Source organism: Sturnus vulgaris, chromosome 3, assembly GCF_052056855.1.
Source record: "Sturnus vulgaris isolate bStuVul1 chromosome 3, bStuVul1.hap1, whole genome shotgun sequence".
Lineage (NCBI taxonomy): Eukaryota > Metazoa > Chordata > Aves > Passeriformes > Sturnidae > Sturnus > Sturnus vulgaris.
Genome location: NC_142245.1, coordinates 80,674,127 through 80,690,823, shown reverse-complemented (window position 1 = coordinate 80,690,823; position 16,697 = coordinate 80,674,127). Strand labels below are relative to the sequence as shown.

Below are 16,697 nucleotides of genomic sequence, written 5' to 3'. Positions count from 1 at the left end.
ATTTTTGGGACAACTGAGCAAGATAGTTCTCAAAATTTCTAGTCTGAATTACAATCTATGGCTCTAAACCCCAGAATTCACATTGGTGTGCATATGCTCTCAGTCACCAGTACAGGATTTACTTCCCCAAAGTTCAAAATTCTGCTGCTTTACAGTGATTCTTATACACTTCTGGCTTTAATCCCTATTTTCTCTCCACCTGGAGTAGCATCCTCTCTGTTGACCATCACAGGCTCAGGCCCTTTCTCACAGCTGTTATGGGACACCTTCACTGGCCAAGCTGGAAAGCTGAGCAGAGTGAGACAGGTTTTGCCCAGATATCTACCAGCAAGAGCTCAGATCTCCCCATGGTTTTGAGCAGTGTGGCTGTGATGTTAGGCAAGAATGATCCTAGGAACCAGGATTAGCTTCAGCAGCTGCCTGCAGCCAAGCACTGGAAAGCAGCAGACAGCTCCAGACCAAGCTAGCTGGATCTAGTCTGCAGTATTAAGATAATGTGATGATTCCATTTCTTTCTCTCCCCTAGTAAATGGAATAAGGATATCTACCATAGCTGTCAAGAATGTCTGTGCATTGGTCTCTCTCTTTTTTTGGAGATCAGTTGCCAGATAGCAGCTTCATTTTTGTAGAATCCCTCCATAGCTACAATTATTATATTTCTAATTTTTCTTATTTATGTTGTTGTTATAGCTTCTACTAATAAATGCATTATCTCTGCTTTTCTACAAAGCCCACACAGTTAGTAGATGATTGTGGATAACTCCATTGTTCTCTTGCCCACTGGGAATTCAGGGAGAGAGCAGTAATAAACTGGCTTTGCATACTTCAGATCTAAATTCTTCTGAAGGAGATTACAAGTGAAAGGAGCAGTATGTTCCCAGTTTAATGCTCATTTGCCATTTTATTCATTTCAAAACTTCCCCAAGGAATACAGAAGAATTCAGTAAAGTTTTCCCAAGAAGAAGAAAAAAAAAAAAAAAGAGAGAGAGGGAGAGGGACTTTATGCAATGTTGGAGCTGAGTGATTGACATAGGAGAATAAGAGAATGTTTGAGTTCTCTCTGTCTCAGCTCCAGGGAGCCAAAGCAAAACACATCATGTGAGCACAGGAGTCCATCTCCATCCCCTCATTGCAGAGAGTTTTATCCATGCATTTGGCTTCTTTGGGTGAGGAACATAACTCCTGTGTAGTCAGCCTGATCAAATGCTGAGTGAGCACAATGCTGAGATTACACTGATGTCATAGGCTGCATTCACTGGGGTAAATCAAGCAAATTAGGAACTGAATTCCAGTACTGCATCTACAGCAGCATCCAAAGGCCCCTAGCAGGCATCCCAGCATGTTCTGGCCACTGCTGCCCACCCTGTTCTTGGGGGAAAAGGGTCACCCTACAGGACCATAGCAGACTGAAAGAAAAGCCCTAGAGACTGAATTTTAGCTGAGGCTCTTACAATGTGGAGAAGCAGAGCAAGTGCCACATTTCTGAAACAGGAAAAAATATGCAGTGGTCAGATAGCAAAATATTACTAGCAAACAAGCTGTTTTATTGGAATACTGCACAGGAGCTGTACACTTCATGCAGTCTCTACTTGAGCCCGACCCTGCTAAGAGGCCTGGAGTCAAAGAAGCAATAAAAGACAAATGGCTGAATGAAGGTTTCACCAGGAAAATACTGAACATTGCTGCCTATGAGAACAGGTAACAGTTTTGACATCTGTCTTCTACCTTGGGATTTCAGGATTGGGGATTTGGGAGGGAGGTGTTTTAGGATTTTTTTGTTTCTTTGTTTGTTTTAAAAGATTTTTGATATCTACTATGTGCTGTTCCAAAATGACAGTTTTACTTCAGAAAACATCACATTAACACTCTTAACTGTGGGTACATTTTATTTAAGAGGAAACCTAGGACTGTTAATATGCATTCTATCAGTAATTTCATTCTTAACATGCTTCACAGCTGCCACTAATTTCAGTGTGCTTCTAATCCTATTCTACAAAACTAGGTCTCACATGCTTACCTGAGGAAATATTTTTGTATTACACCAAAGTTATTGTTATTCTAATAATTTTTATTCTCATCCATCTTTGTAACTGGTTTTAACTAGTCTCCATTTTTTCTTAGCAAGGCACTTTATGGTTTAAGATTATTATAAAAGATTAAAGTAGATATGTGCAACATAACACTTCACATAAATGCTGCCAACTTTCAAGATGCTATTCATCTTTCATATTGGGAGCCTGCAAAACATACTTTGCATGTCTTTAAATGCCTAAATTCGGTGATGGACCTTTTACATCATACTCAGTGCTGCAAGAAACTAGTAATGGGTCACATATTTTATCCCCAAACTGTTCTGTAAAGGTCAGTATTTCACACTAATTGAAAAAGATAATAATCTGGCCTGTGTAATCTGCACCATCTGCATTGGTGCCTAGAGGACTCTTAGCAGGTTTCCCACCATGGTGATCCACTGCCAGTCACAGCCAGAACTGTTAGAAATCTCTGTGCAATTTCTGCGAGAATTTTCCACTGCCCTTGACTTTGCCCTCCTTCCTTCCCTCACCTGTCTGTTCTCATTCATACCAAAGTTTGAAAAAATGTCTCAGGAGTCTCATAATCTAAGGATGATTTCTATAATTCCTTTGCTATACTTTACTACTCACAGAAGCCCTGAGTAAAACAATTATCCTTATAAAAAAATGTTTTATTTCACAATCTGATTTATATAAAAATTAGAATCCTACTGTACATTCTTTAGTTCTCTTTTGTTCTTCAAGATTTTCCTGCCTTTGCTGCCTTTCTGTCTTCTTACGTACATGCACACACACTATCTCCCTTTTAATCCATTTGAAGCTACTGCACTGAGAACTGAAATACACACTTGATTAAAATGAGAAAATGCTGTTTTCCATATTTTAATTTTTAAAGCTTAATCCTGGTGGGTGTCCTTTCAGAGTAATCAATTATATCAACAATAGGATGTTTAATGATGCAGTAACAGAGCCTCAGCCCAGCAGTGAAGTTAGCTTAGCCAGACAAGCAGATTATTGCACAACTGTGTATCATAATTTGCCTGTAAAATTAACTTAGCCAACTCCAGCTGCATCACAAGAAGTGTATTGTCTGCTTACTGTAAATTCTGACATTGTACCTGGTCACATCATTTGTATTAAAATACTTTTTCCTAATATTTCAGATTTTGCCCCTGTGGATTGAATCCCGTTGTTTTAAACTACATGACACACATTATGGAGTTCAGTCTTTCAGAAGTTATCAACAGCTTAATAAATAACAGACCCTCTCCTGCCTTGTCTTCTTATTGCTTATTGCTGAAGAAACTGCTCAGGTACCAGAAAAACCACAGAAGAGCACAGGTAAGATATTATGGCCATAGCAGGCATAAAAGGCTCCCTGGATTTTTAAGAGAAACAATGAAGCAGCTATGTAACACACATTAAAAAGGCGGTTATCCAAGAAACAGGGAAAAATTCATCAAAAAATAGTTAAGAAATTGCAGATCCACGTGCAGTCTCAAGAAACCTACAGTCTGGCATTTTCAGAGGTGATTAATTTATGAGTTTTTATTCCCAGAGATAAATAGACTTTTTTTTTATGACTAATGAATTTTTAAAATGAGCTGCTGGTTGTAATGGGATTGCGAATTGTTTTGTTTTATTATATGTTTTACATATAAGATTACTTTTCCACTGGGAAAAGGAGCATTAGCATCTCAGTGACCTCGCCATCCCTTTCCTTTCTGACTGGTCTGTGAGGGTTTAATCCAAAGTCTGGGGAGGTGAGTGGGAAGCTGTGAAAGTTGTAAAATCTTTTCCCAAATTTTTTTTTTCATATTTTACCCCTGTATCTTATTCTCACACTTCAACTCTAGCTCATTTGGGGACATGGAGTGAGATCAGAGGGGACAAACATTTTAAAAATAAATTCAAAAAATTATGGTAATCGTTGGTAAGGCCACAATTAGTCAAAAAGGCTGTAAGTTTTTCTTTTACAACCGTCTCCACTAAGGGGTTCACAGCTCAGCCATAAAAATTTTGCTTCAGGCAGAAACTAGGCAGACAGGAAGCCAAATTCCAGCTTCTAACACACAAGTGCAATGGGAAAAGTTTCAGCTACAAAAACACACACATTAGCGATTAGTCTCCCATTCAAAGCCTTCACCCTGGAGAAGCTGTATTTTGAGAAGGTCCAGTTGACTCTTCTAGAAATTATTCAGATGAGCTTGAGCAGATCCAGATCTCCATGCCAGCACACAGCCCCAAGGTCGCAACAGTCTGTGCAGTGTCTGCAGACAGAGCCATAATTCAAAAATATGAGTTGGAGTGTGTGTGTGCATGCTTAGGGAGAGAAGGCTTTTCTTCACATATGCGAATTTTTTCATATTACAATTTTAAGTCGGATCTGCTAAATCATAAGCCACTCAAAAAGATCTATACTGTGAAGGCTATTGACCAGCTTTCTAGTACCTCTGCATATCAAGCTGATTTACAGCCAGCAGACATCTAACCTTCCAGGCAAGTGGCAGTGCTTCATGTCAGGTATGACCTCTTCCAGCATTCTTCCCGGGTGGAAGAGGGAAGTAATCATGTACATAAAGTCGCAAGCTGATTAGGGGTCTGTGATACTTCCTGCCACTCATGACATCCAAAATGCCCTCTTTAGGCAGAGACTCAAACTGAATTCAAGCACAAACCCTTAAAATAGCTATGATTGTAAATTATTAGCACTAAAAATTATTGAAGTCCTAGTAAATACATTTCCCAGGCAGAATGAAACTTTTGGTAGAGCAAGGAGGAAAAAAGAGGGGAAGTTTAGCAAAGGAGTGAGTGACATTTTCTTTCTCTGTGTTGACATTTTTCCAGTTAAAGGTTTAAACCCAAACCAGTACTGACGCAAAATAATCTGACCAGCTTCCAGCTCAAAACAGTGATGACTTTCACAAAATCACAGCTTCAGAGAGAGGCTGAGGTTGGCAGGGATCTCTGATCTAATCCCCATGCTCAAGCAGGACCACCTACAGATGGTTGCCCAGAACCATATCTGGACAGCTTTTTATTGTCTGCAAGGAAGAACATCAGCATCCCTGGGCAACCTGTGGCAGTGCTTTGTCACTTTCACAGTGAAAAACTGTTTCTTGATATTCAGAAGGAAACTCCTGTGTGTGTTTCAGTCTCTCAAACATCTCTGTGGCCCAGAACTCTCTGCAGTGTGTCCATGTGTCTCTTACTGAGGAGTGCAGAACCAGATGCAGGGTTCCAGGTGTGCCCTCACTAGTGCTGAGCAGAGGGGCAGCATCACCTCCCTTGTCCTGCTGGCAGCACTGGCAACTCCTGTTGCAGCCCAGGATACCATCAGCCTTCTCTGCAGCTGGGCCACATTGCTGACTCATGGCCAACGTGGTGTTGACCAGGACCTCCAGCTGCTTTCCAGCCTGGTGGCCCCAGCACATGCTGGTGCCTGGGGCTGCTCTTCCCCAGGAGCAGGACTTTGCACTTCCCTTGCTGGACTAAACCCACTAGGGACACATCTAACCATGTAAACTGGATATGCACCCTGGGGTCTATTCAATTGTGTCATATCACAAATCCCCATTTCTGTACCTTCCCCATAACTCCCAGAGGTGCAGAGCTTTCTTCTGCACCACAAAATCATGCTGATATGCAAATTTTCACATGATCAATGTGGAGAATTCTTAAATTTGCAGACAGAATCTCCCTTTGATAGTTGCACAGGGAAATTACTCATTTTTAGTAGGACATCTTTGCTGAGAACTTGAAATATAGGCACAAGATAAATGTCTAAATGTGGGAGAGTGGATTCTAACACAAGTAATACCTTCCAATATCTGCTACTAAGACATACAAATTATGAAATTAGAACAGACCAATTTATACCATCTTTTCCTGTCATTAAAAGTTTGTTTCCCCTTTTCCATCAGCACAAAGTTTGTAAATGCTACCTTTAAACTCATGAACACAAAGCCTGCTACTAGGACAATTTAGAGATCATTCTGTTATCCAAGCCTGCTGGTAAACTCACTGTTTTTTCCCTAGATAATCAGTCTACATAACTTATTTCTTATTTTTGTCCCTCTATTCCCTCTTATATTCTCCTCTATTATGAAAATTAATATTTCTCTCTTGCTAGTAGTTAGGCACTGCAACTTTCTGCAGTTAATAATGATCTCTTGATTGTTTCTTATTCAAGAATTTTGCATAATCAACCTGTGCAACAAGCCATCCCCAGGAACTCTTTTAAAACGTGGCTATCAGTGCTACCACTTTATACCAGTTTCTCCAATTCAATAATATTCGTATTTACTAGCAATTTGGCTGGTAAATTTGGCTGGAGTTTGGGCAAAAACAGGGAAGAAAGAGAGGAAGGCTGGCTAAGAAATCAAGCTGGGCATTCTTACTCAATCAATGCTCTTATTTTTCCAGTATCCTCTCGCCTGTTCTTTAGCTAAAGCTACTTTATGCACATACTTGCACAATGGCAAAACTTAGCCCTAAGCACATGCGAAGTATATAGGGAAAAGAAAAGAATGCATCTCTTGGATCCCAAGGCGGAGCCCCACACGGGTGGCATGACGTTTTTGGGCAGAGGCAGAGCCAAGAGCAGCCCCCAGCTTCCCTGGAGAATGACCCACGCTGTGCTGGCACGGCTCCCAAAGGAGGCAGCTGGCAGGGGATTATCTTGTGGGGAGGATTCTCTGCTTTGGTCTAAGAGAGGCCAAATCCAGCCACCTCTTTGGCAGGCTGTAATGCCCTTCTTCGACCACCCAGCCACAGAGAGCTGAAACTGAGGAAGAAGAGTCAAGATTGTTAACTGGGGGAAATTTCCCACTTTTTATTCATCTTCTTGTTGAAATCCTGATGTTACTAGAGCTTAATTATAACAGCATGAGTATTTGATATTTGTGCTATAAATTATGCCAAGGATATTTCAAAATGCACAGATAGATGTTCTCTATATTCTGTATAAAGCCAACTATTTGCTATTTATTACTAGCACTGTGTGATCCATCTTTAAATCATATTATTTCCTTTCAGCTCTCCAGATCTTGCAAATGCATGCATCTGCTTTAACTTTAAGGATATGGATAGTTTCACTGAGCTCAACAAGACAGCTTGTATGTATAAAATTAAAGCACAAAAATTAGAATTTAAGTATAAATCAAATCTAAATTATAGAAACAGACAAGTAATAATTGAGTCACAGGTAAAATGAAGCAACCTGAAAACTAGTTACCATTTATTTACACTATTTATTTCTAGGACCATAAAGATTCTGTCTGTCGATGAAAAGAGATATTTACAGGGAACTAATATCTATAAAAGAGCAAATTTATAGTAAAAAAAAAATACTCCGATATTTTTGAGCAAAATAGAAACCTCCTTTCCTCTCAGTGACTTTTATAAAAAGTTGGCATCTGGCTCTTCTAAATATTCTGTCCAAAAAGAACAAAACATATCAAATATCAGCACAAACAAAAAAGTAACGGCATTCGTGATAATGCCTATGAATAAGAAGCAAGAAAATATTCTACCAACACAATCATTGTTTGGAATTCAAATGCATATTCACAAAACAGTACATTCAACCCATTCCAGGCAGCAGAATATGCTATGATTTTTCATACATACCAAACATACAATTTTCTGGGGAAAAAATTTCATAAGAAATTCTAATCTAAAACTGAAAAAAAAAAAAAGTCTGTGGAAATTACTTTTCATGTACAAACCCTCTGCATTTGAAAAACCAGCATGAGTCATTGTATTTGCACCATCTCCTTGTACACAGAAGTTAACAGTTGAACATGCAAATAATAGTTTTGTTGGATGCAAACAGATGTGATTCTCATTTTTCTGGCTACAATTAGAAAAGTCTGTTGAAAGCTTTACCCTTAAAAAAGCATAAGATCCTTTCCATGTTCAAATTTAAGCCATAAGTCATTGGATAAACTTAAAACACAGCCTGTCCTTTTATGCATCGTAGTTTCTCCAAGCAATGTATTTACATTTTATGTGTTCTCCTGTGGAAGAGGGAGCCTTAATGATTACAATTTGCCATCCAGAACTTTATAGCTAGTCCTTGCAGAAAATAGCATTTCTGCCAAAAAGCTTCCTGCCCAGGTGCTTAACCAATTAGCTCTTAAGAGGTCTGGCAGTAAAACCAGTCATGGCAAGTTTTCCGATATACTGTATATAAGGTGACAGCTTGCAAAATGTAAGATGAAAATTTGTTTTCTTAACTAGCAGTGTGTAAAATCCTGGGAGACTATTTGATTGCGTAGCCTAAAATACTTATGACATCTCAAACTCCCAATTGATCTAGTGTGGTTTTAGCAATATGTTGTCAACTTGAATATATTTTGTATCTTTTTATAAATACTCTTAAAATAATTTCCCTAATTGTGATTGGGTACTATAAGTATGTAGGAAGGGTGAGGTGACCCCACCAATTTCAGGTTTGGGGCCTTTCAAATTTTCCAAACATTTTTGCTAACTCACAAAATATATTCAATCTGTCAAAAGTGCCTTTTCTCCACAAATTACACCCACTTTTTTAAACTACATGTTAGATTAAAAACATACTTTTTACAGGGCGGGGGGGTACTTTGCAGTACAAAGATTAGAAGAATACCATGAAAAAGATAAGTACACCATAGTAAACTTAATTACCTCTCTGATTCTGGAAGAAAGGAGTTTGTATTATATGGAGATAGCAATAAAAAAATCAAAAGTCACTAGAGATAATCCTTGAAGTGGTAGCTGTGTAAGGACAAAGTGGGTCTGACAAAATGATATGGAGAGCAGCAAAAAAAACTTGGTATTGGACTAGAATATCAGTGTGAGCAGTTGTTTTGGTTTCAGAAACTACATTTCAGAAATTTCTTTCTCAGGAGTGCCAGACCTGAAGAGAGATGCTCTATGACAGAAGCAGCACACAGAGCAGTCAACCCATCACAGGACTTAGTTCCGTAGCAAGGGATTTATTTCTTCTACTCCTTGCTTTGCAAAGTGCTCCCCTTGTGAAAGGCATGTTTTAAATCGAACGTTTTATTTCACAGCCCTTGCATTTTCACAGAGTTTTGATAACTGAAACTCAGTGTGCATGAGGCTGACAGAGCGAGGACTCTGAAGACTTGGATTATAGGATAGACAAATGACCTACACCAGAGAATCTAGCCCTTGTGCATGGAAGATGCTTGTAGGAGTGAGGGAAGTGGCACTGTAGCAAGAAGTGAGTGCCTCCCGAAGCCCATGTTCTTCTTGGGATGAACGGTCCTGTTAGCACAGCTCTATGGAGGTCTTCCTGCTGCAATTCCACTGCAAAACCTCGCCAGATCTGTGCCAACCTTGTGCTGACTCCTTGCCCTCACAGCAAACACTTGCCCATGGCAACCTTCCTTCTGGATCAGGGAGTGGCTCACAGCATTCTGTGATGCTTCTGCTTTGCAGCACGAGCTCTGTGGTACCCCGACCTTCCTTACACATCTTAGGAGACTCTGGGAGCCAAAAGCCTCAAAGGAAGTGCTGTGGGCTCTCCAAAGATGGCATTCTAGTGCCCAATTGATTTTGGTGAAAACTTTCTCCCTACAGCCTGCATGGTGAAGGGAAAGTTCTGCCAGCCCATGTACAGATTTTCAGGAGGAACCTCTGGCATAGGGCCTGTTCAGATGAAATGTTGATGTGTGTAACTAAGGCTTGTGTGAAAACAGGATTTTCCATTACACCTTATAGCATGATTTCTTATAAAGTTTAGGTGCTATTTTGTTTGTTCTCTTCAAATCAAATGGTGTCTGATCATTTTACAGAGGGAACATGAAGCAGAAAAACACAATATTGATCCTGATAAACAGCTGAATAAGGAGTCAGAAACGAAGATTTCCCAGAAGGCTGAAATGGACACTGTGGAAAACCTCAGAAATTATGGCAGTAGGGCATTTCCTACTGTACTAAGCCTGGCAATGCAAAATGCTATTCAAGAAGATGAGATTACAATTGCATTGGAAAACCAAGGAAACTTGTCAAAAGGTACTGTTCTGAAATAAGTCTCAGCATGTTAGTTCAAAAGGGTAAAAGGGTATCTGTCTGAGGAAAAAAAGGGAACAAAATTCCTAAAATGGTACAGAAATATCTTTGCTTTTTTTTTTTTTAAATTACGAGTATTTTGAGTAATTGTTTCCCAGGACCAAACTGGTGCCTGGGAATTTAATTTAATTAAATCTGGTGATTTAATTTTGATCAGGTGAAGTAATCAGCAGATGAACACCTGACCCAGTGCTCCACAGATACTGATCACAAATAAGTGTTCCATCTCCATGTGTAGGTTATTTCCTCTATGAGCAACCCTGGAATGGTACTAGTACCTCTAAGGCACTTCCAAAAATAGACATTAGTGAGTGCAAAAGGGCATTTATTTACATTCCCAGGATGAATGTAAGCATGGTGCAAGTGTCACAACTTCACTATATTCAATGAGGGGTTGTACTCATATTCATGACATCATTTTCCACAGTCTCAAAAATAGAGAAGATGCGCAGTGCTGGATAATCCAACTCCATATCTTAATTTATTTCTGTTCCAGTTATTGCACCCCACAGCTATTAACATATGGGCCATGTTTAAACTGATGTGATACAAATCTCCAGAAACATAAATGCATATGTTGCCCAGAGAAGCTGTGGATTCCCCAGTCCTGTAGGTATTCAAGGCCAAGTGGATGGAGCTCTGAGAAACCTGATCTAGAGGATGGTGAAAGGGGATTGGAATAAGATCCTTCCAACCCAAACCATTCTATGATTATTTGATTCTATAGTACTCAATAAAATTAAGCCAGACAACTTTATGCAGAGAAGCTCACTTAAGTGTGTTCACCCAGCCAAAAAACTGACAATTGTCTACCTGCAGATCACCATCTGCCTGAAATCATCGGTGCAAAAATGCATTCTGTGTCAAGATTTACTTTTATTTATGCCTTTACAAATACTGATTTTTTTTTTATGAGATGAAGCTGATTTGATAATAACATGTTATTTTCTTGAAAATACCATTCCAGCAGAAGCTGATTTGTTCTATATTCTATTTAGTTTCCAAGTTTGCAGGCAGAGAGTTGGTTTGCTGTGGGCCTCCTAAGTCATCAAGAAAAAGTATGTCATGTGAGTATCCCATTTATCAGCAACTTTTGGATTCTCAGAACAATCAGAATGTTTTCAAAGACTTGGCAGAGACCGGAAAACCATGTCTTCATGAGAAATCCCCATCCACATCAGCAAATAAGCAATTTCCCTTTTCAAACGTCCAAGCAATGACAAGTACAAGCAAAGTACCTCCACGGTCCCTGATGGAAAACAGAATTATTACCAGAAGTGCTTTTCCTCATCAGGACATGAGATTTAAAGACCCTCTAAAGGCAGTGTATGACAATATTCACGTCCCAACACAGAAGCAACTTGATTTAGACAGTGCTGACCTCCTCATGATTGACTCTCCCCAGCTGTCACCTTTTCCCAGGCTGCAACAAGCTACCCTGAGAGGAGCCCTGCCTAGAAAAATTTCCTTGCTGGGGACAACACAGGAACATATAGATATCTGCCCTCTTGTTATAGCCAATGGTTCAAAAACACCAGCTCTCCCCCTGCCCAAACAGCAAAAGTTTACCCTAAGAAGTATGAGGCAGTTTAAAGAAAACCCACTTCATTTTTTCGAAAAAAAAATTAAGAAAAACTTCATTCAGCTCAGACACATACCTACAACAACAGATGTAAATCTTCCTGTTTTATGCCCACCATACCAAACCAGGTCAGGGAAAAAAACAAAGACTCTAAGTTTAAATTTTGCATAAATAAAACACCCACAAAATATCAGAAGGAAAAAGGGTGAAGGAGCAGGTAAGAAACAAAGGCGGACAGAAAGAGAGAGCAAGGAAAGGAAGCTGGGAGAGATTAATTCAGTCTTAAAAGAAGAATCCTCCAAACATAGAAGAATTATATGACTCTTCCAAACGCAGAAGAATTATATGATTTAAGCTATGTATCCTCTGATATTGACCAAACACCATGCTACAAATTTTGTGAAGCACACCAAAGATGCAGAAAAACAGATGCCACTGTAACAGAACAACATCATGTTTATTTAATAACAAAAGTGAACACTGAGGGCAGAAGATGTGATTTAAAATATTTTGCACCAATACATATATCGTCCTAAACTTGTGTTACTTGTATTTATGCATTTCATTAGGGAAATAAACCTAGGCAGGTAATTTTCATTAAGCTGTAAATATCATGCAGAAGGTAAAAAGCCAGCAACAATGAGGGAATAAACAATTGGTGGGGGAATTGCTGTGACACAAAAAATAGTCTTGGCACTGATATTTGTTTGTTTCTTTCCTTATTTGTTTTAACTGTGTGTATTCCAACTAATGGAGACCATACAACCTAACTCCCCTGAAAGAGAGTTAGTTGCATTTTCACTGTAAATTTAACAACTTAATTAGTATTGCCTATTTGTAATTATTTGCCTTTGCAATGTTGGTGCCTTACAATTGAAAACATGGACTTGCTTTCAGTTTCAATGTATTGTGGTACTCACATTGTCATAGTACGAAGTTTTAAGCCTGTTTCTGTCCTCAAATAAGTTTTATATCAGTTTAAATCCCTTAAGTTCAATGGATTTGAACTTGATTGACACCCAAAACAGAGGTGAGAATACAATAGGAATCTTCTCATTTGCTGTTCTGTAGGTTCCCACATAAAAGATGTGCAAAAGTTTTTTCTCAGAAAATCAGTTTTACTAATAATTTAGGAAATGTTTATGCCTTGAATATGTTTTAAGCTTAGAATCGCCCTTAAAAACATGTTTTCTTTGAACGTACATTTTGAAACGAATGGATTCAGCTGTAAGTTTACATTTCAATTCACTGTTTCCTTTCACCATACTGAAATGCTTCATTCTGGACATAAATCAGAGAATCAAAAAATCATAAAATTTTCTGGTAGGTGAGCCTGGCTGGCTGCCAGGTGCCCACCAAAGCCACCCTACCATTTCCCCATGTCAGCTGGATAGGATAGGGAAAATATAATGGAAGTCTCCTGTGCTGAGATAAGGGCAAGGAAAGATCACTCACCAGTTGCCATCATGGGCAAAACAGACTCAGCTAAGGAAAATTAGTTTAATTTATTAACAATCAAATCAGAATAGGCTAATGAGAAATAAAACTATATTTAAAACACCTTCTCACCTCTCCCTTCTTCCTAGGCTCAATTTCACACCCAATTTTTTCTACCTAGTCCCCCATGGTGGTGCAGGAAGACAAGGACTGGGGGTTGTGGTCAGTTTATCACATTATGTCTGCTGCTCCCTCCTACTGAGAGTGAAGACCCCTCGTGCTCTTCCACTGCTCCAGTGTGGGGTCTTTCCCATGGGATGCATCCCCTCACAATCTTCTCCTTCCAATGGGCAACAGCTCTTCATTAACTGCTCCAGTGTGGGTCCCTTCCACGGGGTGTAGTCCTTCAGGAACAGGCTGCTCCTGTGTTGGTCCCCCATGGGGTGACAAGCCCTGCCAGAAAACCTGCTCCAGTGTGGGCTCCTCTATCCAGAAGTCCATCCAGGATCCTGCTCCAGTACAGACCTCCCATGGAGTCATAACCTCGTTTGGACGTCCAGCTGCTCTGCTGTGGGATCCTCCATGGGCTGCAGTTGAAGAGCTGCCTCACTGTGCACTTCCCTACAGGCAGCAGGAAATTCTCTGCAGCACCTGAAACACCTCATGCCCTCCTTCTTCCCTGAGCTTGGTGTCTGCAGAGCTGTTCCTCCCACATATGCTCACTCCCCTCTCCCAGACTCTTAAACAGGTTTTTCCCCCTTCTTAAGTTCCAGAGGCACAACCACCACCCCTGATGGGCTCAGCCTTGACCAGCTGTGGGTCCATCCTGGAGCCAGCTGGCATTGGCTGTGTCAGACACGGGGGAAGTTCTGGCAGTTTCTCACAGAAGCCACCCCTGCAGCCTCCTGCTACCAAAACCTTGCCATGCACACTCAATACAAGTTTCCTATTTCTATGACTCTTTCACTAAAAAGCAAGGGAATATCCCTTCTCCTGCCATCCATCCCTTTAAAGGTAACAACAGGTTCCCAAAGAGATAGTTTCTGAAGGAACATTTAGCTGTTTCATTACATCAATAGCAATTCCTTGTACAAAATAACTTCACACGGATTTGCTGCTGGGAGGACACTGGATCTGTCTTCAAGTCCTTCAAGTCAGTCTGTATAAGTGGATCCTGGTATTTTCACAGTCTGTCAATGCAATCACAAGAGATTCCCAGACCTCATTTTCATAGGTTTTCCATTTACACATAGGAAATGGCACCTTTTACTTCTATCCTGTTTCTGAGTCATATTAATAAGTTCAACTGCTTTATGTATTACCAGTTTTAATGCTGCTCTGTTTTTCAAATCACAACTGTTTTCATGTCAGCAAAAGAATTTCAAACCACAGGAAATTCTGAGGATGAGGTACAAATATACACTTAGAGCTATCAGGAAGCAGAATCAAACTTGCAGTTGGAAAAATATGAAAAGAATGTCACTGCTTTCATGCTCAACTTTTAATTTCATCATTCTTTAAAGACATAAATGAACAAGATTAATAATTCAGAGAGTAAAGGAAAGCCTTTGAAAAATCCCTGAATAATTCAGAAGTTCTGACGTTATATAGCCTTTGTCATATTGATCCATCCACCCTGGGTAAGACTGAAGAGCAAATGCAGTGACTATCCAATTCTCTCACAACCCTCTCATATTACAGTTTATGAACAACAAAACTCCAAAAATCATAAGGTCACAAAAAAGAGAAAAAGCAGCTCATGTTCACCAATGGTCTGTACCAGCAAGATGATGAGAAAGGGCAAATAGGAGCATTATAAACACAGTGTTAAAACTATGACACCTGACCTGCAGCCCAAGAAAATCCACTCCTTTGGCTTACCCAGGCTCTAATCATAAAGTGTGCAAAAGGTTTAACAAATTCCGAAAGTACTCAACATACAAAAACCATTTTAAAAGAAATCAAAATTTCCCAAACTGAGACTGAGCCTGAGAAATATATAAATACATATTTCTTTCTATAAAGCAGCACTTAGAATTTTTATGTCTCCTATAAGTAATATGCATTTGCCTCATCCATCTAACTAAAATAAAATCTTTCAGCATCATAATGATAATGAACTATATATACCTTCCTCTCTTACACCTATTTTTCTGGTTAATGGATACTACAGAAAAATGTAAGTTAATGATCTTAAGAAACCTTGTCTTCTTAAGAATAAATATTTGAGATTCCTGCTAGCACTCCTGGCATAAAATATTCCAGAATGAGAGTCATCTACCTTCCGCCTGCTCTAGCATTTGGGCTCCAGTCCCTTATAAACACATATTTTGTGGCTAATCCTTTAGAGAGAAAGCCAGAGGATACTTTCAGAAAAGAGTTATTTCCAGCTAGGAAGCCGAAAACTTCCTAAACTCTCTGTCATAAAGTTTAAGATATCTACCACCACCCAGGAGAATGGGCTGAGGGGCAAAGGGACTAAGTAGAGCTAAACACCACAAAGCATTGTCAGGTTGAGATTTTAAGGAGCAAGGAGGTCCTGCAGCAGGAGCTTGCTTACCCAGCATTAAACAGAGGAGACATCTCTGACGAAGATGGTTGTCCAGGCTCCTTTGTAGTCACCTGAGATTATGAACATGTGCAAAAGAGGAAAAGTAAACTTGATTTGGAGATCCTTAACAGGCTCTTCAAAGATCACTCTTCAACAGCACTGCCATAAGGATGACTTGATCCAAGATTTGGGGCTTTGAGTTTCCACAGGCTGAGGAACTCATGTAATCTCACGAACACTTCAGATAGCCAAACCCTTTCCTGATCTCTGCAGGAGCACTACAGCAGCATTAAGTCTTTATCTGGAGCACATATCAAAGGCTCAGAAAGGTAGAAAGGAGGATCAAATAGGTCCTTAAATCTAATCAGCTGCTGCTAGGCAGGCAGATATTTCACTTGGGACATCTGTATTAGTAATGGTAACAGTCTTCCAAGACCAGTAGGAAGACTACTGGAAACCACTTTTTATAAATCCTTTCTTAGAAAGTAAGTCCTCTGTAAACCGGAATGAGAGTGTGCCTCTAGACAAAAGGATTTGAGTATCAAAACAGCTCAAAAAGGCAATGAAAGCATGAGGGACTATGTTGCACAAGTCTTTTCTAAGCTAATAAATACTTAACTCACATCAACAGCTTCTACAGAACACTTCAACAGGACCAGAATGGAAAGCTAGTGTTCCCCCAGCAAAGGAGAAACTCTTTGGTTTACACCTTCAGAGTGTCTTTCCAGTGCAGTTCTCACACGGGTATGGCAGTATTTAAAAATACCAAGAGGTCTCTTTCACAGAACACAGTTTATACATCTGCCAGACATCCACTCTTGGCCAGCCTACACCCTTTCCTAGCAGGACTGTGAATTCCCACGTCATGGAGACCCTGCTCTTCTTAGGCATTTCTACTTGCTGCTTCCCATTTGTTTTGGTAGCTCAGCATTTCTTCTGCCACTAAACTGGAAAACAACTCCTCAAGATGATTGACATCTAATTATTCACATACGTTTACAGGCCTTTATAC

At 39.7% G+C, this 16,697-nt stretch overlaps 1 protein-coding gene across 1 annotated transcript; it reads left to right on the top strand.

Moving 5' to 3' along the window:
- Window positions 1-1,299: 1,299 nt before the first annotated feature.
- Window positions 1,300-13,231, top strand: LOC148224443 (uncharacterized). The gene is made up of 4 exons (XM_088162842.1): window positions 1,300-1,698; window positions 3,197-3,374; window positions 9,839-10,058; window positions 11,114-13,231. Exons 1-4 carry the CDS (start codon window positions 1,577-1,579, stop codon window positions 11,866-11,868), a joined length of 1,275 nt encoding a protein of 424 aa, XP_088018968.1. The 5' UTR covers window positions 1,300-1,576; the 3' UTR covers window positions 11,869-13,231.
- The last annotated feature ends 3,466 nt before the right edge of the window (window positions 13,232-16,697 follow it).